This window comes from Aotus nancymaae, unplaced genomic scaffold (genome assembly GCF_030222135.1).
Source record: "Aotus nancymaae isolate 86718 unplaced genomic scaffold, 86718_ANA_hifiasm-v0.15.2.pri h1tg000057l, whole genome shotgun sequence".
Classification (NCBI taxonomy): Eukaryota; Metazoa; Chordata; class Mammalia; order Primates; family Aotidae; genus Aotus; species Aotus nancymaae.
Window position 1 is genome coordinate 8,038,432 of NW_026988471.1, and position 24,833 is coordinate 8,063,264.

At 38.2% G+C, this 24,833-nt stretch overlaps 1 protein-coding gene across 8 annotated transcripts in view; it reads right to left on the minus strand.

Moving 5' to 3' along the window:
• KIDINS220 (kinase D interacting substrate 220) overlaps positions 1 to 24,833 on the minus strand; it is a 119,227-nt gene that overhangs the window by 42,026 nt on the left and 52,368 nt on the right. For all 8 annotated transcript variants that reach the window (XM_021669016.2, XM_021669014.2, XM_012438848.3 and 5 more), the window contains exons 16-22: positions 22,680 to 22,831; positions 22,213 to 22,502; positions 10,618 to 10,758; positions 9,638 to 9,881; positions 9,406 to 9,494; positions 7,505 to 7,649; positions 1,816 to 1,978 (exon numbers count right to left, since the gene is read on the minus strand). In XM_021669016.2, coding sequence (XP_021524691.1) covers positions 1,816 to 1,978; positions 7,505 to 7,649; positions 9,406 to 9,494; positions 9,638 to 9,881; positions 10,618 to 10,758; positions 22,213 to 22,502; positions 22,680 to 22,831 — 1,224 coding nt within the window. The remainder of the gene's footprint in view (positions 1 to 1,815; positions 1,979 to 7,504; positions 7,650 to 9,405; positions 9,495 to 9,637; positions 9,882 to 10,617; positions 10,759 to 22,212; positions 22,503 to 22,679; positions 22,832 to 24,833) is intronic.

Below are 24,833 nucleotides of genomic sequence, written 5' to 3' on the forward strand. Positions count from 1 at the left end.
ATCAAAGATTGCTTACTATACTTTTTCTCTTAGACTAGCTACAAAATATTCTTTGTAAGTAGTTATAGGCATTTAAGACATATATATTTATCTCACCAAAAAGAGAAGAAAAGCATCTCAAAATCATCCAAAATCCAACCCAGCCATGGATGGTAAACCCACCAAATGCTGAAGTTTAAAGTAATGAGTTGGTTTAATGGCAAAGCAAAGTTCCCATCCCTCATTATATCCCCACCGAACACCTCTGAGCTTTCTAAAACTTCAACAATATGTATGGCACCTAGCAGAGTGCTGACGTGAATGAAGGAGGTCAGGAACACTAAGTGACTCGACCTCCTTAAGTAAGGATCCATGTGAGGCAACTAGTTCTCCTAGTATGGAGTAACATACTACTCCCGAACAACACCCATTCAGACAGTCTAAGAATCTCAAGCAGCCGCAAATTCCTTCCACTACTGTTTCTTAAGCTATCGCTCCACAGTTCCTAATGGAAAGCTTATTCTTTTTTCTGACATATTTTTATTTACACACAAATGATAACAAAAATCTCAAGGATAGATGAGAGTGTCAAGGAATTATCTGTTTATATTAAATGGGGCTTTATGTATAAATATAACATGCAAAAAATAAAACTCATTGTATTGGTATGAATTATTATGAAGCAGTTAAAACTTTTTTTAAAAGTTAAGTCTTAACCACTTAGTAATTACTGTCACTAGCAAGCATTCATAATTATACAGCACCTGTATTATAATACAAACGTTTATTCATGAAATAAAACCTAATATTGTACTACAGAATCAAGAGAAAAACTAATCCTGTATCTCACAATAAGATGATTTGTAAACCTCAAAGACCAGATGCAATTCAATACCACTTCTTAATAGGCCACAGTAATTACATATCACTGCATCTACTAGAACACCTACTTGATACAGCACACAGGGTTTAATCCACTAACTAATGTCACATAAATTAAACAGCAAAACCCAGAAGAGCTCAAATCTGTAGACTAATACAACAACCTCTATAATGCTAATTCTAAAATGAGTTATTTACTTAGAAAACATTAAATGTGTATATGAAAAACAGGAACTAAAAAAATAGGAAAACCATATACTCTAAGGAAATAAAATATTCTAAGGAAATACTCTAAGGAAATAAAATACTAAGGAATAAAATGACAATACTCTAAGGAAATAAAAGTTATTTGAAATCTTAGAAGTTTTAATATATAAACCATACAGTAAGGCTGGGCACAGTGGTTCACGCCTATAATCCCAGCACTTTGAGAGGCCAAGACAAGAGAACTGCTTGAGTCCACGAGTTTAAGACCAGTCTGGGCAACACTGCAAGTCCCTGTCTCTACAAAAAATTTAAAAAAGAGCCAGGAGTCTCGGTGCACACCTCAGTTCCAGCTACTTGGGAGGCTGAGGTGGGAGGATGACTTGAGCCCAGGAGTCTGAGGCTACAGTGAGCTGTGATTCTGTCACTGTGCTCCAACCTAAGTGACAGAGAGAGAGAGATCCTGTTTCTAAAAAATTTAAATATAAATTTAAAATATTTTAAAATAAACTTTACATACCTGAAAAAGGAAAAATATGTCCAAATAAAGTCACAGATTTTACATGATGGGATATATACCAGTGCTAATACAACTCCAAAATTACAATGTAATTAATAAGAATGATTAGTTAAATCCAGAAGTATACATTTTATACATATTATTTTGTATTGTCTGCTTTATATGAGTTTTTGTCTTTTTTTTAGCTCAACCTAAAATAAAGTAAAATACAAACAGGTCAAAAAATGTACCTTTCATAGATGGTTTTTAATGTCATTTGATCTGGAATACCTTCAGTCTCCTCCAAATATAATATAAGCCATGAAGTCCGGTATGGCCACTGCTCAGTAAGGTTGATCCAGCTAGCAAGCCTGTCCCAGTTGAAACTAATCTGATTGGCTCTCAGTAATCGCCCTTTTAAAAAAAAGAATACAAAAACATGTTAAAATTAGTAGATGTGTAATTATACGTTAGGTAAAACATTTAGTATATTCAAAAATATTTTAAATTTCTAAAATTCGCCATTTAATTTATACTACAAATTCAAATCTTAGTACTGCCATGGCTTCTAAAATCCAAAGAGCTGCACTAAGTAAAGCTTTTGGGGCTTAAACACAATTTTAATTCTAAAGTAATGTTTGGTTGTTTGATTTGCCACTGGTGAAATACACTTCTTCAACCACATACATGCGGACAAGCATCTTTTGGAACTGCGTCACACAGCTCAACACCACCACAATCACTCAACAGAACATCCACTCACCCACAACGGACCCAACCCTCTAAAGGGCTATCTGCTGAGATCCTATTGATGGACTATAACCAGATCCAAATATGCCAGTCCATTCTTGTTTTATTACGGATGAATGGGCAATCCCGCACACTTTCATTTTCACATACTAAGAGTCATCTATGTAAGTAACCTACCAACTGAGTTGTAATGCTTCTCATATTTATTATTTATGTATTTTAAAACAACCCTGCCTATTGCTGGGATTTTCTGAGGACTGAGTCACTGTTCTACCACTAGGCATGTGTACATGTACAGTCGCGATCCTCAAACTTTCAGAACGGATGCCTTGTTTCGTTGTATCATGCTTCACCATGATTTGGTAGAAACTCTAAGCTGCCGATACTATTGTTTTTTTAATTTTCAAATACTGTCAATACATCATTATCAATTTTGTTTGTATGTAGACTAAGATACCAATTTAGGTCCAATGTGAATTATTCCTTTCCCTACTACTGATATAGTTATATAAGCCCCAATCCAATTCTTCCTATATCACCAGGCCCTCATTCCCTCGGCAAATCTGCTCAGACACAGAAATTATGTTCCCATGACTGGATTCCTTTACCCTGGAAGGTAGGATCTGAGCATATGATGGAGACATGGCTATTTTGGAGATACACATGTTGCTGTGTGAAAAGAGAAAATGAGCACCAAATCCAGAAGCGGCAGTTAAGGGAAGGTTTCCTTAAGAATATAACCACTAAAGAGAAAAAGACAAAAAAGAAAGAAAGAAAAAGAATGTAACCAACCACTAGAACTAAGCTATGAAGGATGAACCCAAGTTAGTCTGGTGGGAAGGCACGGAGTGGCAAGGATAAGGGAAGCAGAGTGAGGACATGTGGACAAAAGGAACAGCAACTGCACAACGCATGCATGCAAAGTCATGAAGGAACTGGTAGACACAGAGAACTGGAAAACTATTTTCAAAGTACGAGTAAATAGGCCGGGTGTGGTGGCTTACAGCTGTAATGCCAGCACTCTGGGAGGCCAAGGTGGGTGGATCATTTGAAGTCAGGACTTCAAGACCAGCCTGGTCAACATGGTGAAATTCCACCTCTACTGAAAATACAAAAATTAGCCAGCTGTGGTGGCAGGTGCCTGTAGTTCCAGCTACTCGGGAGGCTGTGGCAGAAGAATCACTTGAACCTGGGAGGTGGCGGCTGCAGTGAGCAAAGATCACACCACTGCACTCCAGCCTAGGGGACAGAGTGAGACTCTGTCTTTAAAAAAAAAAAAAAATGTATAAGTGAATAAAAACAAGTATTATATCTTTGGAACATATCTAGCCTACAATTAGCTAAAAAAATAAAGCAATGTCAAAAGAAAATTCTGAACAATGAATATGTCTAAGATAATTTTTTAGTCTTACCTTCCAAAATAGTCCAATAAAACAAATTTGAAATAAAGTATATTTGATAAAATAAAGCACAATTTTTAATTAGGAAACCACTCAACTAAATACTTATCAATATTTATCTACTAAAATCTCAAATTCTTTCCTGACATTAATCTCTGTATTGCATGACTTTCCTACAGCAACAACTATTTGCATAGTGTTCAGCAGATAACATACACTTTTGCATAAATGGGAACTGGGGATTCAAGAGGCTAAATAACATGCCCAGGATTCAAACCCAAGTCTTTTGCCTTCAAATTCTACCCTTTGCAATAAGATATATTTCCCTATACACTTCTAACTAATGTTACCCAATTAAATGGAAAACGTCACAAAAAAATGAAATCAAAATTTCACTAAAATACACAGATTTAAATCTGTAAGTTATTTTTCAACAGAGCACTTTTAAGCAATGAAACAGTGTTAGGGGCTTTTAAAAATGGAAATTTTACTTAGAAATGTTTCATGGGCTGAGCTATATATGATGAGACATAAAAGACAAATATCTCTGACTCAACAAATAGAAAGTCTACTGTATGGTCAAAGACTAATATTAGAGAAATTCTTACATTTGAAATGTGGCTTTAGGAAGATGTTTTGTTTTTATTCTGAAATGTGCAAACATCATTATTTTTAAAATGTGTATCTCAGTATCAACTATTAAATGATGTTACCTTGGTCCTCTTTAGAGTGTCTGAAAATGTCTAAATATAATACAAAATTTGGGGCCTATAAGGCTCAAAGTGAACTACCCAGGGTCTAGTTGTTTTTTTAGTTTAGTTTTTTTTTTTTTGAGATGGAGTCTCACTCTGTTGCTCAGGCTGGAGTGCAGTGCTGCAATCCCGGCTCACTGTAAACTCTGCCTCCTGTGTTCAAGCAATTCTCCTGCCTCAGTCTCTCAAGTAGCTGGGATTATAGGTGTGTACCACCACGCCCAGCTTATTTTTGTATTTTCAGTAGAGACGGGGTTTCATCGTGTTGGCCAGGCTGGTCTCAAACTCCTGACCTCAGGTGATCCACTCACCTCAGCCTCCCAAAGTGCTGGGATAACAGGCGGGAGCCACGGCGCCCGGTCAGTGGTTAGTTCATTGACATCACTTCCCACTACTCTCTTTTAATCCCCAAAGTGCAACCACACTGGCCTCTAGCTGTTCCTGAAATTCCACCCCAGAGCCTTCACACTTGCTCTTTCTCCTGTTAAGATGCTTTTCTCAAGACAGATATAAAACTCAGTTCCCACTTCATTCAGGTCTCTTAGTCATTCAACAACAGTGTCCCAGACATTGTTCTGGGTCCTGAGAAAACAGCAATAAGAAAGATAGATAGAAAACCTTTGCCAGATGGATTTTAAATTCTACTGAGGGGAGATAGACAAAAACCAAAGAAACAAACAAACCAAAAAGTAAATGATGTAGTGAATTAGCGGTGATTTTTTTCTGTTGAGTAAAATAAAGTAGGGAAGGGGTAATGCAAGGCGTACCAAAGATGTCATTTTATATGAGATGGAGAGGGAAGAGCTTGTAGAAAAGCTGACATTTAAGCAAAGACTTAAAAGGAAGTGAGAAACCCCATTATGCATATATCCAAAGAACAATCTGTACAGGCAGAAGAAATAGCAATTGCAGGAGCCTTTTGATGGGAGCATGTCTGACATTTTCAAGGAAAAGCAAAGAAGTCTGTAAGGGATGGAGGGGAGAATGGTGGGAGATGAGGTCAGAAGAAGGAGGAGATGCAGAAAAGCAGATCATAAAGGGCTTTGTAGAAAACTGTGAGGGCTTAGATTTTTATTTTCAGTGAAATGAGGACACATCACAGAGTTTTGAGCAGAGAAATAACACGATTGGCTTCTATTTTAAAAGAATCACTGTGGCTGCCGTATGGAGAATAGGCTTTAGAGAGAAAAAGACAGGAGTAGAGACCAATTAGACTATTTCCATAATTAATAAAGGTGAGACACAGTGATGTATCTGATGAGGGTAGTATGCCAGAAATGGTCAACAGTGCTCATATTCTGGAAATAGACTGAAGACAGTGCTACAGAATTTACTAGTAGATTGGTGGTGATATATAAAAGAAAAAGATCAAGATTTTCTTAAGGAACAGGAAAAGAGTTGGATTAATAGATAGGAAAGACATGGATGGATGAAGTTTGAGTCAGAGAATCAAAAGTTCAGTTGTGGACACATTATGTGTCACATACATACTGACACCATTAAATGTCAAACAAGCAACTGAAGAGCTACAGGGCTGAAGATACATATTTGACAGTCGCTGGCATATTGATGGTATTTAAGTCTTTCAGAGTAAATGCAATCGCCAAGGGAGCAGATCTAGATAGAAAAGGAGAGCTGCAAGAAACGCACATTCCAATGCTAAATGGTAAAGGGATATGAAGACTACCTACCAGTGCAGAAAGAGGAAATCCAGTCGGTGTGGCATTCTGGAAGCCAAAGGAAGAAAATTTTTTCAAGAAGGAAGAGTGATCAACACATTGTCAAACACCACTAATGGGGTCAAATAAGATGAGCACTGGCCTGGCCACTGAATTTTATAACATGGAAGCCATTGGTGACCTTGAAAATGCAATTTTACTGAACAGAGAGCAAGAGATTATTGGAATCGGTTAGAGAAAACAGAGGGAGATGAATATGAGACACAGGGACAGACAAGCCTTTCAAGGAGCTTTGCTGAGAAATGGGGTAGTAGCTGGAGGCAGAGGTACAGTCAAAAGAAGTTTCTCTTAGGAAGGAAGGAACAATCTGTGTGTTGATGGTAGTAATTTTTGAGTGAGAGGGAGGGCCATCTCCTGTTCACAGTCTTGTTTTTACAGCACACATCATTCTGTGACATTATATCATCTGGTCTTCTCCATTAGGAAAGAGACTTTATCTTGTTCACTGCTTATCTCCACAATGCCCAGAAATGTTACCTGGCATAAGTAGACACTTGCTACACATTTGTTAAATGAATACATATATGTTGATAACATACTAAAACATTCCCATTGTTGAACATAAATACAGCAAGGCTTGAGAACTCACTTAAAGGAATTTAAGTACAAAACATACTGTAAATATATTAGATACAACTTCACTTGGAATACAGTTCACAGCATGAACCCCAATAACCTAAAGCACAATTTTAGTATAACTATCATAACACAGTTAACACTAGCAAATATTACAAAGTACCAATCAATACCCTGCAAAGAGACATGTATTTTACAAACTAAATTACAAGTATCTGTGTGGTTGCCCTGAAGCTATGAGCAAGCAGGAATTCACAAGGCAGGGAGCAGAATTCTATGCAAGGACTTCAGGCACAAGGCAATAATCCTCAATTTTATTGTCAATATTTTTTATTCAAAATATCATATGAAAATTAAAACAATAATAGCATATAACATCTGAATTTCGACATTTTAAATTAAAAGTTAATTTATACTCAGTTAAAAATTAGAATAAAATTATCTTTATAGCAAAAGAAAAATTAAACTTGAGATGAAGAATAAGATTTTTTAAACCACAAAGTTTTAAAATAACGGTATACAGCTGACGGTTGACAGTATCAGTTTTGACTTTTCACTGTTGAAACTAAAACTGACTTCATTAAGTGCACTTAATACAAATAAAGGCAGTATTCAGCAATGTAAACATATATACACAACATATACCTTTGGTTTCTGAAATTAAACTGTTTTGTTAACGTTAAAGCTTCTTATCTATCAGAGACAATAAGAGACAAAAGTCACCTGTCACAGAAACAATATTAAGTAATCTTCTCATGGTCTGAGGGCTGATGTCACTGAACCAGTCCTCGGTAACCAACAGTTTTGTAAGATCAAAGGACATCTGGCGGGTGATGGTCCTCTGCATCTGTCTTCTTCGGTAAGTGTCCTGAAACAGCACATCGGCAATGAGAAGGAACCCACACTTCCAGTCCAGGAACTTAGGGGTTTTTGAGATGTTAATAAATGTTTATAACAACAAAAAAATCCAAAGTTTTAGTCAAAGAGGAGTATTATACAGTAATAAATTATTATTCATGAAGCAGAATCTTTACAAAGCAATTGCAAAGTAATATTCACAGCAACTGCATCAACTGCGATAGTGTAGCTTCAGATACAGTTTAAGTTACAGTTGTACAGTTAGAGGAAGTTTAATGCCTTTAAGATTATAAGTCTGCAGAACTGCGTAAAGAGAATGATATTCAAACTCCATGAAGTCTAACTATTTATAGGAACCCTTAAATAATTAAAGTAAATAAGCCCTTGTCTGATTTTAAGGATTCAGCATTTTTGTTTTTAGGTTATTATTATTAGACAGGGTCTCTCTCTGTCACCCAGGCTGGAGTACAGTAGGGCAATCATAGCTCATTGCAGCCTGGATGTTCTGGGTTGGGGCAATCCTCCCACCTTGGCCTTCTGAGTAGCTTGGACTACAGGTATCCACACCCAGCTAATTTTTTTATTTCTATTTTATGTAGAGGGTGTCACTATGTTGCCCAGACTGGTCTCGAACTCCTGGTCTCAAGTGATCCTCCCACTTCAGCCTCCCAAAGTGCTAGGATTCCAGGCATGAGCACTGTACCTGGCCTGATGTTTAGGTTATTTTAAAGTATGTGAAAACTATGTCGAAGGGACAGCCTCTTTATTCTCACATCTCCATATGAACAAAAGGCACTCTACAGCGTGGGTGGGCCAAAGGAATTCCATCTCATAAGAGGAGGAACAGGTACAATCAAGGTGTACTCTTGTCTAAAGTCCTGACGCACAGGAAGGATGGATGCAACCATGGGGCACCCAAGGGTCCTTGCCGACTGCCAGGCAAGAAGTTCAGAATGATCAGTTATGTGCTCTTCTGAATTTAATGCTATCAACTGTCATTCATCCTATTAACTTTGCATCCATATCTATACAGGGTAGAGGCATAAAATCAAAATGTCACTGAAGACATTTTTTTTTAAAAAGTAAAACATCCAACTTAATGGTAGCAAACCAGAAAAAAACATAATGCTGATATGAGCCCAACTTAACTGAGCATGAGTGACACTGTCACAAATGCCCTACAAGTGAATATCGTCCTGTCGTATGCATATAGACACATACACAGAACATGCCCCTGTTCCACACAAACAAGATGGGGAGGTCAGGAACAACCAACGTGTTGAAGGAGAAACCCCCAGTGGCTGGGAATAACACGAATCACTATGTGATACAGAAAAAAGAGTGCACATCCCACAAGCACTGGGGAAGGACAGCCAGCAGGAAGACAAAGCCAGGAGCTTTCTCACACTACAAACCTTCCTCTCCTACTGCTGTGGCAACAGGCATAGCTCAACCTGACCAGGAATGAATACAGTGGTTCTCAACCCTGGACAAAATCATTTGGCAAGCTTTAAGATCTCAGGGATCAGGAGAAGCACCTGGGCTGAGAACAGGTTGGGACCCCTACACGAAGTACAGTTGTTAGGGTTCTAGGTGCAAACATTCCCTGAAACATGTGAAGCTGAAAGGAAATGCAATGATCATGTTTATTTGAAGAGCTTAATGCAATATTTACAAAAGATTATTTACGTGGCATCATCTTAATTTTATTTGTATTCAAATAAACAGCAATACAAACATATAGCTCAAAACCAATGGCATCTTACCCGCCTATTGAGGGCTGTCTTGCTACCAAGTTTTGTCATCTCCCCAAGGCTGTTCTGTGAAACTCTTCTGTCAGTATCTTCCTGTATCCCTTAAATAATTTATCAAGAGAATATCACTTATACTGAAATTGTTTGTGAAATAATAACATTTTTCAAGGTAAAAAGGAAAGTCACCATAAAGAAGCTACAAAACGATTTCAAACTCAAAGTACTTTAGGAGCCTGAGCTTTACCTGTAGTATCTGAGCACGGAACATCCCCATTTGTTGTTGAAGTTACGAGAAATTTTCTTGCATTGCTTAGACCACGACTATTAAGGAACACAGGCAAATGCACGATGTTGCGCATGTAGTCATGGCCATTTATATTTGAATCCCGAAGCACACTATTGAGGTTCTGGTTAATTGCCTTGATGATAATATGTGGATCACTTGCAAAAATGGCAATGAACGGGCCTTTTGAAAACAGAACTCGGACCTGTAGTAGAAGAAATGTACAGCTGTGACATAAATTTTCAATTGTCCAAAATAATAAGGCATCTCTTCAAAATATGTGCTATCTTTTGGTGACTGCATTTCTAAACTACTATTTCTTTTTCATAAAAACTTATTCTATACAAAAGCAAATTTTACTGACAGCTCAATCTAGGTTTGTTGCCATCTGACACAGATAAAACCTGCAAAGAAAATTAATACTGTCCTTTTTCAGACATTTACAGTCTGCTAAAGAGGCAAATCAACCCACATGAGAAACATTCATGAATACACACGAGTTACTGGGCACACTGGTATCTGTCCAAAGCTAAATCACTATTGTTTGTAACACACTTTACAGAGAGCCGCTGATATAGTTGCTTTAACAACAGCCATAAAAACTTACAAATTCTGTGGGTTCCTGTGTTATCTTGGATTCTAACCATAACTATCTGCAAAGAAAAGCTGGAGCCACACTGCAGACTTAAGAGATGCTCTATTCATTTTTTTCTCACAGTGCCATTAAGCTAAAATTATTTAAATCTCTTTGTGACTAAACATTTATTCTTGCTATGTTTCTGCATAAAGAATGATTGTTTTTACAAAAGAAAAATCACAAAAGGAATAGGAACTACTCAAACAAAAACCAATTCCATTCTATTCTTAGATATTTGTAAAGTCACACATTCTCCAAGTGCTACAACGTAACAATGGCGAGTTCCGAGGTGGCGCAAACGTACAGTGTCCAGCATCTGAAGAACTCTGTCTTGCTCACAGGCATCTAATCCATCGATGATGACCACCAGCCTTGTCTGATTCTGAGTGAAGCTGTCAATAGTTTTTGCCATCCTGGCCATCAATTCCACTTCACATTTAAGAACCTGATACAAGAGATGGGAGAAAGGAATCAGGATTATTTTGCTATTATAAGATAAACTACCCAAGAAGTGATATAGTATTACTTGAAAGTGGGCTTGGATTAGTTGTAAATGCATATTGCAAACTCTAAAGCAATCATTCAAAAAAAAAAGTACAACTGATATGTTAAGAAAAGTGAGAAAATTGAATCATATAAGATGCTCAATAAAAGATAAAAAGAGTAGAAGACAAAAATAGGAACAAAAAACAGGCCACAAATAGAAAACAGTAACAAATGTGGTACATATTAATCCATCTAAATCAACTGTTCCTTTGAATGTCAGTGCTCTAAAGATAGCAATGAAAAGAAAGAGATGTCAGAGATGATCAAAAAACAAGAGCTAACTGTATGTTATCTACAAGAAACCCAACTTTCAGAAAAAGACACATGTAGATTAAAAGTAAATGAATGAAGAAAGATACACCAAGACCAATCAAAAGAGAGTGGGAGTAACTTTATTAATTTCAGAAAGGTAGGGTAGTCTTCAAAGCAAGGAAAGTTACTGGGATTAAAGAGGGGTATTACATAATAATAATAAAGGAGTTGATTCTCTAAGGAGACACAGCAATCTTAAACATTTATATATCTAAGAACGGAGAATCAAAATATATGACAAAAGCTGACAAAACTGCAAGAAGAAATAGATAAATCCACTATCACAGTTGGAGACCTCAACATCATTCTACAAAGACAGACGCAGCAGTCAGAAAACCAGTAAGGACACAGTTCAACTCAACAATACCATCAGTCAACTGGATATAACTGACATTTATAGGTACTTCAACAACAACAACAAGAAAAACAAAACCAGAATACATATTCTGTTCAAACTCACATAAAGCATTCACCAAGATGGACAACATTCTGGGCCATAAAACACACCAAAACTAATTTAAAATAGAAATCATATACATACAATGTCTTCCCTCAGTGGAATTAAACTAGAAATCAAAAACAGAAAGATAATTGGAAAATCCCAGAATATTTAGAGATTTTAAAACACACTTCCAAATAACAGATGGGTCAAAGACAGTATATTGAACTTAATAAAAATGAAAACAAAACTTATCAACATTTGCAGGATGCAGCAAAAGAACTGCTTAGAAGAAAATTTATAGCACTGAATGCATATATTAGAAAAGAATAAAGATACAAAATCAATAATCTGGCTGGGTGCAGTGGCTCACGCTTGTAATCCCAGCACTTTGGGAGGCCCAGGTGTGTGGATCACTTGAATTCAGGAGTTCGAGACGAGCCTGGGCAACGTGGTGAAACCCCATCTCTACAAAAATTAGCCAGGCGTGGTGGTGTGCAGCCTGTGGTCCCAGCTACTGAGGTGGGAGGATCCCCTGAGCCCAGCAGGCAGAGGTTGCAGTGAGCTGGGGTCACACTACCGCACTCCAGCCTGGGCAACATATTGAGACTCCATCTCAAAAAATATATAAATAAAAATAAAATAAAATCAATAAGCTTCCACCTTAGGAAACTAGAAAAAGAAGAGCAAGTTAAATCCAAAGTAATCAGAAGAAAAGAAATAATAAAAACTAAAACAAAAATATAACAATGAAACCAAAAGCTAGTTAGTTAAAAAGATAAACACAATGAATAAGCCTTGGACTAAGATGAAAGAAGAAGGAACACAAATTCAGAATAACAACAAATAAAAGGCTATCACTTTAGACCTCATGGATACAAACAGGATAACAAAGGAATACTATGAACAACTCTATGCCCACAAATTTGATAACTTAGATAAACACATCAGTTCTTTGGAAGACATAATTTGCCAAAATTCAGAAGAACAGGCCTATATCTACTGAAGAAATTGAATCAATAATAATCTTTCAAAACAGAAAGCACCAGGCCCAGAAGCGTTCACTAGTGAAGTCTACCAAGCATTTACAGAAGAAATAATACCAACTCTATATAGTATCTTTCACAAGCAGGAAGCAAAGGGAATGCTTCCTAACTCATTCTATGAAGTCAGCATCACCCTAATACCCAAACCAGACAAAGTCATGACAAGAAAAGCAAACTATAGACCAGTAAGTATCTTGTGAGCATAGATGCAAAAATCCTCAACAAAATATTAGCAAATCACATGCAAAATGTATAAAAAGAATTATACACCACAATCAAGTGGGATTTATGCCAGGTAGGTAGCGCTGGTTCCACATTCAAAAATCAATTAATGTAATCCATCACATCAACAGACTAAAGAAGAAGATCACATGATTAGATAAATAGATATAGAAAAAGCATCTGACAAAATCCAACACCCATTCATGGTAGAAACTCTCAGTAAACTGGAAATGGAGAGGAACTTCCTCAACTTGATAAAGAATATCTACAGTTAACATCATACTTAATGGGGAGAACATCTACTAAGATCAGGAACAAGGCAAGGATGTCCTTTTTCTTATCACTCCTTTTCAACATAGTACTGGAAGTCCTAACTAATGCAATAAAAATTTAAAAAAAGGAAATAAAAGGTATGAAGATTGGGAAGAAAGAAAGCTGTCTTAGTTCACAGATGACTTGACTCTACGTAGAAAATACAAAAGAATCAACAACAAAAACCTTGGAACTAACAATTATAGCAAGGTTTCAGATTAACATACAAAAGCTGATGCGGAAGATCCAAGATGGCCGGTTAGGAGCAGCTCAGGATTGCAGCTCCCAGTGAAAGCACAGAGGGTGAGTGGATGCCGCATTTCCAGATGGATTTTTATTGCCCACAGACCAGGAGATTCCCAGGCGGAGGAGACCCACAGGTTGCCAGTGCGGCTGTTTTGGCCGATGCGGCTGTTTTGCCGGTGCCCCAGTGCAGCGGTTCCCAGTGCAGAGTAAACGGGACTGGGTCCCCTTCTAGCCGATGAGGGGAGCTCCGGGAAGGCAGAGTCGCCCATTCATCTGATTAAAAAAAAGGGGACTGAAACAGGGAGCCAGGCCAGGAGATTCCCGGGCAAAAAAGCGCCACAAATCTCAGCACCGCTGTTTCAGCCGGTGCAGTGGGTCGCTGCACAGGAAATCACACAGATCCCGGCGCCTTTTCAACAGGCGACTGGAACACCTGGGAGACAGTCAATGGTTCAACTAAAAAAAAAAAAGGCTCTGAGGCAGGGAGCCAGGTGATCAGGCTCAGCTGGTCCCACCCCACACACACACACAAAAAAAAACAACTGGAAACGCTCTGGGTTGAGAGTTTCACAGCAAGCACAGCTGAACCCGGGATGCCCTCAGAGGGGCGTCCGCCATTACTGAGGCACTCCACGACTACGGAGGTAGTCTGCCATTGCTGAGGCAGCCTGCCGTTGCTGAGGCAACCCACTATTACAGAGAGAGTCTGCCATTACAGAGAGAGTCCGCCATTACAGAGGTGGGCCACCATTGCCGAGGCAGTTCTAACTACACCCATATAAACAGGACTGCAGGGAAGTTCACACAGCAGCTGGGCAGAGCCCACAGCAACTCAGCAAAGCCTCTGCAGGCAGACAGTGACTAGGCTGTCTCCTTGCCGGGCAGGGCAGCCCTGAAAAAAAAGAAAAAAGGCAGCAGCACAATGGAAACTCATCAATAAAGCCCTAACTCCCCAGGACAGAACACCTGGGGAAAAAAAGGGGTTTATGAGTTCTGCTGCAGCAGACTTAAACATACCTGCCCAGCAAACAACAGAGCTCACAGCTCAGCACTTGAGCTCCTAGAAAGGACAGACTGTCTCCTCAAGAAGCTCCCTGACCCCTGTATATCCAAAGAGTCACCTCATAAAGGAGAGCTCAGACTGACATTTGGCGGGTATCCTTCTGGGACAAAGATAGCAGAAGAAGAAACTGGTAGCAACCCTTACTGTTCTGCAGCTGCTGCAGGTGATCCCCAGGCAAGCAGGGCCTGGAGTGGACCTCAGCAGTCCTACAGCAGAGGGGCCAGACTGTTAGAAGGAAAACTAAGAAACAGAAATAACTTCATCATCAACAAACAGGACGTCCACTCAGAGACCCAATCTGAAAGTCAGCAACTACAAAGACGACAGGTGGATAAATCCACAAAGATGGGAAGAAACCAGTGCAAAAAGGATGAAAACACCCGAAACCAAAACACCTCTCCTCCTACAAGGGACCACAACTCCTCACCAGCAAGGGAACAAGGCTGGATGGAGAATGAGTGTGATGAAATGACAGAATCAGGCTTCAGAGGTGGATAATAAGAAACTTCTATGAGCTAAAAGAACATGTTCTAACCCAATGCAAAGAAACTAAGAACCTTGAAAAAAGATTTGACGAAATGCTAACGAGAATGGACAACTTAGAGAGGAATATAAGTGAATTCATGGAGCTGAAAAACATAACACAAGAACTTCGCGAAGCATGCACAAGTTTCAACAGCCGAACTGACCAAGCAGAAGAAAGGATATCAGAGGTCGAAGATCAACTCAATGAAATAAAACGAGAAGGAAAGATTAGAGAAAAAAGGGTAAAAAGGAATGAACAAAGTCTCCAAGAAATATGGGACTATGTGAAAAGACCTAATCTAGGTTTGATAGGTGTACCTGAATGTGAAGAACAGAATGAATCCAAGCTGGAAAATACTCTTCAGGATATTATCCAGGAAAACTTCCCCAACCTAGCAAGGCAGGCCAATATTCAAGTCCAGGAAACACAGAGAACACCACAAAGATATTCCTCAAGAAGAGCAACCCCAAGGCACATCATCGTCAGATTCACCAGGGTTGAAATGAAGGAGAAAATGCTAAGGGCAGCCAGAGAGAAAGGTCGGGTTACCCACAAAGGGAAGCCCATCAGACTCACAGCAGATCTCTCAGCAGAAACCCTACAAGCCAGAAGAGAGTGGGGGTCAATATTCAACATCCTTGAAGAAAAGAACTTTCAACCCAGAATTTCACATCCAGCCAAACTAAGCTTCATAAGTGAAGGAAAAATAAAATCCTTTGCGAACAAGCAAGTACTCATGATTTCATCACCACCAGGCCTGCTTTACAAGAGCTCCTGAAAGAGGCACTACACATAGAAAGGAACAACCAGTACCAGCCACTCCAAAAACACACCAAATGGTAAAGAGCATCAACACAATGAAGAATCTGCATCAACGGGCAAAACAGCCAGCTAGCATCAAAATGGCAGGATCAAATTCACACATAACAAGATTAACCCTAAATGTAAATGGACTAAATGCCCCAATCAAAAGACACAGACTGGCAAATTGGATAAAAAGCCAAAACTCATTGGTGTGCTGTATCCAGGAAACCCATCTCACATGCAAGGACACACAAAGCCTCAAAATAAAAGGATGGAGGAAGATTTACCAAGCAAATGGAGAGCAAAAAAAGGGAGGAGTTGCAATTCTCATCTCTGATAAAATAGACTTTAAAGCAATAAAGATCAAAAGAGACAAAGAAGGACATTACATAATGGTAAAAGGATCAATGCAACAAGAAGAGCTAATGATCCTAAATATATATGCACCCAATACAGGAGCACCCAGATACATAAGGCAAGTTCTTAATGACTTACAAAGAGACTTAGACTCCCACACAATAACAGTGGGAGACTTTAACACCCCATTGTCAATATTAGACAGATCAACGAGACAGAAAATTAACAAGGATATCCAGGACTTGAACTCAGACCTGGACCAAGCAAACCTAACAGACATTTACAGAACTCTCCACCCCAAATCCACAGAATATACATTCTTCTCAACACCACATCACACATACTCTAAAATTGACCACATAAATGGAAGTAAATCACTCCTCAGCAAATGCAAAAGAACGGAAATCATAACAAACAGTCTCTCAGACCACAGTGCAATCAAGTTAGAACTCAGAATTCAGAAACTAATTCAGAACTGCACAGCTTCATGGAAACTGAACAACTGGCTCTTGAATGTTGACTGGATAAACAATGAAATGAAGGCAGAAATAAAGATGTTCTTCGAAACCAATGAGAACGAAGACACAACATACCAGAATCTCTGGGATACATTTAAAGCAGTCTCTAGAGGAAAATATATAGCAATAAGTGCCCACATGAGAAGCAAGGAGAGATCTAAAATTGACACTCTATCATCAAAATTGAAAGAGCTAGAGGAGCAAGATCAAAAAAACTCAAAACCTAGCAGAAGACAAGAAATAACTAAGATCAGAGCAGAATTGAAGGAGATAGAGACACAAAAAACCCTTCAAAAAATCAACAAATCCAGGAGCTGGTTTTTCGAAAAGATCAACAAAATAGACAGACCACTAGCCAGATTAATAAAAAAGAAAAGAGAGAATAACCAAATAGATGCCATAAAAAACAATAAAGGGGATATCACCACAGATTCCACAGAAATTCAAACCATCATCAGAGATTATTACAAACAACTCTATGCACATAAACTAGGAAACCTGGAAGAAATGGATAAATTCCGGGACAGTTGCCTCCTCCCAAGCCTAAACCAGGAAGAAGTCGAAACCCTGAATAGACCAATAACGAGGGCTGAAGTCGAGGCAGCAATTAAGAGCCTACCACCCAAAAAAAGCCCAGGTACAGATGGGTTCACAGCCGAATTCTACCAGACATACAAAGAGGAACTGGTACCATTCTTTCTGAAACTATTCCAAATAACCCAAAGAGAGGGAATCCTTCCAAATCATTTTATGAGACCAACAGCATCCTGATACCAAAACCCGGCAGAGACTCAAAAAGAAAAGAAAACTACAGGCCAATATCCATGATGAACATAGATGCAAAAATCTTCAAGAAAATACTGGCAAGCCAATTGCAACAGCACATCAAAAAGTTTATCCACCATGATCAAGTAGGATTCATCCTGGGGATGCAAGGCTGGTTCAACATAGCAAGTCTATAAACGTAATTCACCACATAAACAGAACCAAAGACAAAAACCACATGATTATCTCAATTGATGCAGAGAAGGCCTTTGACAAAATTCAACAGCCCTTTATGCTAAAAACCCTCAATAAACTAGGTATTGACGGAACGTATCTCAAAATAATAAAAGCTATTTACGACAAACCAACAGCCAATATCATACTGAATGGGCAAAAACTGGAAGCATTCCCTTTGAAATCTGGCACTAGACAAGGATGCCCTCTCTCACCACTCCTATTCAATATAGTACTGGAAGTTCTAGCCAGAGCAATCAGGCAAGAAAAAGAAATAAAGGGTATTCAAATAGGAAAGGAGGAAGTCAAATTGTCTCTATTTGCAGATGACATGATTGTATATCTAGAAGACCCCATCATCTCAGCCCAAAATCTCCTGAAACTGATAAGCAACTTCAGCAAAGTCTCAGGACACAAAATCAATGTGCAAAAATCACAAGCATTCCTATACACCAATAACAGACTTGAGAGCCAAATCAAGAACGAACTGCCATTCACAATTGCTACAAAGAGAATAAAATACCTAGGAATACAACTAACAAGGAACGTCAAGGACCTCTTCAAGGAGAACTACAAACCACTGCTCAACGAAATGAGAGAGGACACAAACAGATGGAGAAACATTCCATGTTCATGGTTAGGAAGAATCAATATCGTGAAAATGGCCATACTGCCCAAAGTAATTTACAGATTCAACACTATCCCCATCAAGCTACCAATGACCTTCTTCACAGAACTGGAAAAAAACACCTTAAACTTCATATGGAACCAAAAGAGAGCCCACATAGCCAAGTCAATTCTAAGCAAAAAGAACAAAGCGGGAGGCATCACACTACCGGACATCAAACTATACTATAAGGCTACAGTAATCGAAACAGCATGGTACTGGTACGAAAACAGAGATACAGACCAATGGAACAGAACAGAGGCCTCGGAGGCAACACAACTTATCTACAACCATCCGATCTTGGACAAACCTGATAAAAACAAGCAATGGGGAAAGGATTCCCTGTTTAATAAGTGGTGTTGGGAAAACTGGCTAGCCATGTGCAGAAAGCAGAAACTGGACCCCTTCCTGACACCTTACACTAAAATTAACTCCAGATGGATTAAAAACTTAAACATAAGACCTAACACCATAAAAACCCTAGAAGAAAATCTAGGCAAAACCATTCAGGACATAGGTGTAGGCAAGGACTTCATGACCAAAACACCAAAAGCATTGGCAACAAAAGCCAAAATAGGCAAATGGGACCTAATCAAACTCCACAGCTTCTGCATGGCAAAAGAAACAGTCATTAGAGTGAATCGGCAACCAACAGAATGGGAAAAATTTCTGCAGTTTCCCCATCTGACAAAGGGCTGATAACCAGAATTTACAAAGAACTAAAACAGATTTACAAGAAAAAAACAAGCCCATTCAAAAGTGGGCAAAGGATATGAACAGACACTTTACAAAAGAAGACATACATGAAGCCAACAAACATATGAAAAAAATGAATGCTCATCATCACTGGTCATTAGAGAAATGTAAATCAAAACTACATTGAGATACCATCTAATGCCAGTTAGAATGGTGATCATTAAAAAATCTGGAGACAACAGATGCTGGAGAGGATGTGGAGAAATAGGAACACTTTCACACTGTTGGTGGGAGTGTAAATTAGTTCAACCATTGTGGAAGACAGTGGGGCGATTCCTCAAGGACCTAGAAACAGAAATTCCATTTGACCCAGCAATCCCATTACTGGGTATATATCCACAGGAGTATAAATCATACTACTATAAGGACACATGCACATGAATGTTCACTGCAGCACAGTTTACAATAGCAAAGACCTGGAACCAACTCAAATGCCCATCGATGATAGAATGGACAGGGAAAATGTGGCACATATACACCATGGAATAGTATGCAGCCATCAAAAACGATGAGTTCGTGTTCTTTGTAGGGACATGGATCAATCTGGAAACCATCATTCTCAGCAAACTGACACAAGAACACAAAATCAAACACCGCATGTTCTCACTCATAGGCGGGTGTTGAACAACGAGAACACATGGACACAGGGAAGGGAGCACTACACACTGGTTTCTGTTGGGGGGAAATAGGGGAGGGACAACGGGGGGTGGGGAGTTGGGGAGAGATAGCATGGGGAGAAATGCCAGATATAGGTGAAGGGGAGGAAGGCAGCAAATCACACTGCCACATGTGTACCTATGCAACAATCTTGTATGTTCTTCACATGTACCCCAAAACCGAAAATGCAATAAAAAAAATAAATAAATAATAAAAATTAAGAAAAAATCACACAATCTACCAAAAAATAAAATAAAATAAATGGAGTCATGCAAAAAAAAAACAAAAACAAAAACAAAAGTTGATCACTTTCTTATACATCAGCAATGAGTAAATCAAGCGTGAAATTAAAAACACAATTACTATCTACGTTAGCACTGCAAAAAATGAAATTGGTATCAATCTAACAAAATATGTATAAGATCTATACGAGAAAAACTATAAAACTCTTGAAAGAAATCAAGGAAGAACTAAATAAATGGGAAGATAGTTCATGTTCATGGATAGGAAGACTCAATACTTGACATACAGATTTCATGCAATCTCAATGAAAATCCGAGCAAGTTATTTTGTAGTTATCTGTAAGTTGAATCAAAAGTTCACGTGAGGAGAAAAAGACCCAGAATAGCCAACACGATATTGAAGGAGAAGAACAAAATAGGAGGACTGTCACTACCCAACTTCAGGAAAATAAAGCTAGAGTGATCAAAGAGTGTGGTTTTGGAAAATGAATAGACAAAGAGCAAAGAGCCTGGAAGCAAACCTACACGAATATAGTCAATAAATCTTTGACAAGCAGCAAAGGCAATACGATGGAAGAAATAGTCTTTTTAACAAATGGTGCTGGAACAACTGGACATCGACACATCAAAAGAAAAAGAAAAGGAAAGGGAAGGAAGGAAGAAGAGAGAGAAAAAGAAAGAAAAGAATCTAGACATAGTTCACACTTCACAAAAATTAACTCAAAATAGCTCACAGACCTAAATGTAAAAGTATAAAACTCTAGAAAATAAGAGGATAAAATCTAGAGGACCAGATGTTTGGTGCTAACTTTCTAGATAGGACTCCAAAAGCAAGATCCATGAAAAAACGAATAAGCTAGATTTCACCAAAAACATCTGCTCTGCAAAAGACACTGTCAAGAGAATGAAAAGACAACCAACAGAATGGGACAAAATATTTGCAAAAAGCGTATCTGATAAAAGACCATTATCCAAAATATACAAAGAGCTCTTAAAACTCAACAATGAGAAAATGAACAACCTGATTAAAAATGAGCCAAAGACCTTAACAGCCAACTCACCAAAGAAAACATACAGATAGCAAATAAGCACATGAAAATATGTTCTACAACATGTGTTATCAGGGAAATGCAAATTCAAACAATAAGATGCCACTGCACACTTATCAGAATTGCCAAAATCCAGAACATCAATAATACCAAACGCTAGTGAGGATGTGACGTAGAGCAACAGATAGCCCTCATTCATTTCTGGTGGGAATGCAAAATAGTACAGCCACCTTGGAAGACAGTTTGGTTGTTTCTAACAAAACAAAACACCATACAATCTAGCAACAGCACTCTTTCGGTATTTGCCCAAAGGAGTTGAAAACTTATGTTCACACAAAAGCCTGAACATGAAAGTTTATAGAAGCTTTATTCATACTTGCCAAAGCCTGGAAGCAATAAAGATGTCCTTCAGTAGGTAAATGTATAAATGAACTGTGATATATCCGGACAATGGAATATTAGCCATGCTAAAAAGAAATGTGCTAGCAGCCCATGAAGAGACATGAAGAGAACTTAAATGCATATGACTATGTGAAAGAAAACAATCTGAAAAGACTACACTTGTATGATTCAACTGTATGACATTCTGGAAAAAGGCAAAACTATGGAGACAGTAAAAAGAACCATGGTAGCCAGGGGTTAGGGAGCAGGGAGAGGGAGGGGTGAACAGGTGTGAACGGGTGAAGCACAGAAGATTTTGAGGGCAATAAATCTACTCTGTATAAGACTATAATGGTGGATACGTTATACATTTGTCCAAGCCCATAGAATGTACAACAGCGAGAGTGAACCCTAACATAAACTATAGATGCTGGGTGATTATGATGTGTCAACCTAAGTTTATCAATTGTAACAAATATACTGCTCTGGTAGATAATGGTGCTAAATGGGAAGGCTGTGTATGTGTGGGGGAAGTGGGTATATGGGATATCTTTGCACCTTCCTCTAAAGTTTGCTGTGAACCTAAAACTACCCTAAATTATAGTCTTGAATGAACAAAGGAATGAACAAATTAAGTGAACTAAAATAAATGCAACACTTTAACATTTAGAGAGTATACGCCCTAAAGCCCAAATGAGCATGGCAGTGGTAGCATACTCACATTACAGTTTTTTTCTAATAACCAATGAGTGCTTACTTTCATGAATCCTTCACTTTTCAATTTGTGCAGTTTGGAGGCTGCATTATGGAGGCGTTTTCTTTGGGAATTCAGGAGAGAGTCCAGCACTTGCCACCATGTACGACAGTTCAACATAAAGGCCAATCCCACTATAGATGCAATTGATATGAGGACAGCATTTACAGTCAGATGTTTTGGGTCAACTCTAAATATAGCCAGAAGAGTAATTCCAGATACAATGCAGCCAATGATAAAAAGGAAGATGACAAAAGATGGGAGACAACATGTTTTTTTCCACTTCTTTTTACCTGTAATGCAACAAATGGTTTTAATAATTATTAACATATCAAATATCTAGAAAATCCTAACATTACAGTCACAGTACCTGATGAGTCTAATGTTGAAGGTGTGTTTTCATGAAAATAAACTGAACATTCATCCCACCCCAACCCCTATACACAAAGAAGGAAGGAAGGAAATCCTACCCTGAGTATCTTCAGTCTTGAATACTCGAAAAAGCCTGGTTGCCAAAAAGCCAAACTCTCTTTCACAAGCATCCGAGAGAGTTGCAATCATTTCAGCCAGAGAAGTTTCTCCACCTACACTGGACAGTCTGTTGTAATCTGTAAACAAAAACCTTTAAGAAAAGAACAAATAAAATATTACTCTGGTATCAAAAGTAACAAATAACTTCAATGTATGTCATCTTTGCATCATTTACCTTTTATTTTCTTTATGTCTCTGTCAAAATATTGTTTTTTAAATTCCAAGGAGGGAAAATAATTTGTAATTAGGTAGCTTCCACTTCTAAAATCCTACATACTTTTCTTAGAAAAAACAGTAACAAAAGTGAAATGTGCAGGACCATATGAAGTACTTCTGACTAAGGACAGTCGGGGGGAAGTTATGCCAGAATTTAGATGTGGAATATCAGACACCCCAACAGATCTCATAACACAGTGGTCAAAAGGTGACACCTGTGTCATGTTGCGGCCACAAGAGTTGCACAAGTAAGTTTTCTAATACCAACTAAAGAGACTATAACCCTGAAAAAATATTAATTATAGTCATTAAAGAATTTCAAGCCCAGTAATACCATTTAAAAGCTCAAGTTTTAGAATGGCCTATTTTATTTATAGCTTCAACATCTACCAGGGATTGAGAAATAGTTGTAAAATATTCTCTTAGCAATTGTTCTTCAAAATTAAATGAATTATTTGTATTTTGAGTCTCTGAATCATTATGATTTCTGTATTAGTTCCTTTCTCCCTTCCATCTCTAAATTAAACTCTCATCTCAGTCCAGTAGATAAGCACTGCTCTCAGAATACAATCTGTATTATACTGTGTGGTCTTAACGATGCTATTTTAATTGTTCTAACTGGAAAAAAAGAAACCATCTCATTAATTTAGACCAGTTTTCTTATTTTCTGTAAAAACATTTCCCCCAATTATTTTATTCTGTTTTCTTCTTAACTTTTTCACTTTTAAATCATTTTCTTAATACTTAATTCTATATGCTAGTTACTTTAAAGTTTTAACCTTTATTTTTCTCTCACATTCAGTTTTAATATTTTATCTGGAATTGGTCTATTTATTTTCATCTTAAATTACACTTATTTTTTCTTCTAACTTAAAATGTTTTCAACTTTTAATGCATTTTTTTTTTGAGACAGGGTCTCACTTTGTCATCCAGGCTGGAGTGCAGTGACATGATTTTGGCTCACCGTACCCTCAACCTGCCAAGCTTAAGCAATCCTCCCACCTCAGCCTCCCAAGTAGCTAGGACTACAGGCATGTGCCACCATGCCCAGCTAATTTTTCTATTTTTTTGTAGAGATGGGGTTTCCCTGTTATCCAGGTTTTGAACTCCTGAGCTCAAGCAATTGCTCACTTTGGCCTCCCACAGTGCTGGGATTACAAGTGTGAGCCACCATGCCTGGCCTTAATACATTTTAAATTCTTACTGTGCTTACTTTCATTGAATTTTTTTTGCTTTTAATTTTTTAATCTTTTTTTTCCATTTTACTTTTCTCTGGAGCCCTCTACATTTCATTTACTCCTGGACTTAAACATTTTTCATCTTTTCCGTTTTCTCATAAATTTCCTACTTAGTATGAATAATAATTTTAGACAGACATGTGAATATATTTCCTGAGCTGAGAAAAGCACAGCTCAGAGAGGGGAGCTGGGTTTCCCAAAGTTAACCGCTCACAGAAGCAGGGGCCAGGTCTCCCACCAGGAGCTCTTTGGGGACCAAAGTCAGTGGCTGGACCCCTCCACCATCCAGGGCTCTCTTCAAAGTGTGTTCCAAAGGATGGTAACTGGTGACATAAGGGAGAAAATCGGTTTATGCTCAAATAAAATTTGGTAAAGGTCAAACAGGTTTCTTTATGGAAAGGTGCCTCTGATCCTTTAACATACAAAAGGGATATATAATCTGAAGTGTTTCCCACAGTATTTGACAAGGGCATGTTTTTATTTTCATAAGTAAAAGGTTCCAGGTATAAACATTTTTTGGAATACACATGGAGAAATTATACCCTATAAGCTTTTTTTTTTTTTTTGAGACAGAGTTTCGTTCTTGTTACGCAGACTGCAGTGCAATGGTGTGATCTCGGCTCACTGCAACCTCTGCCT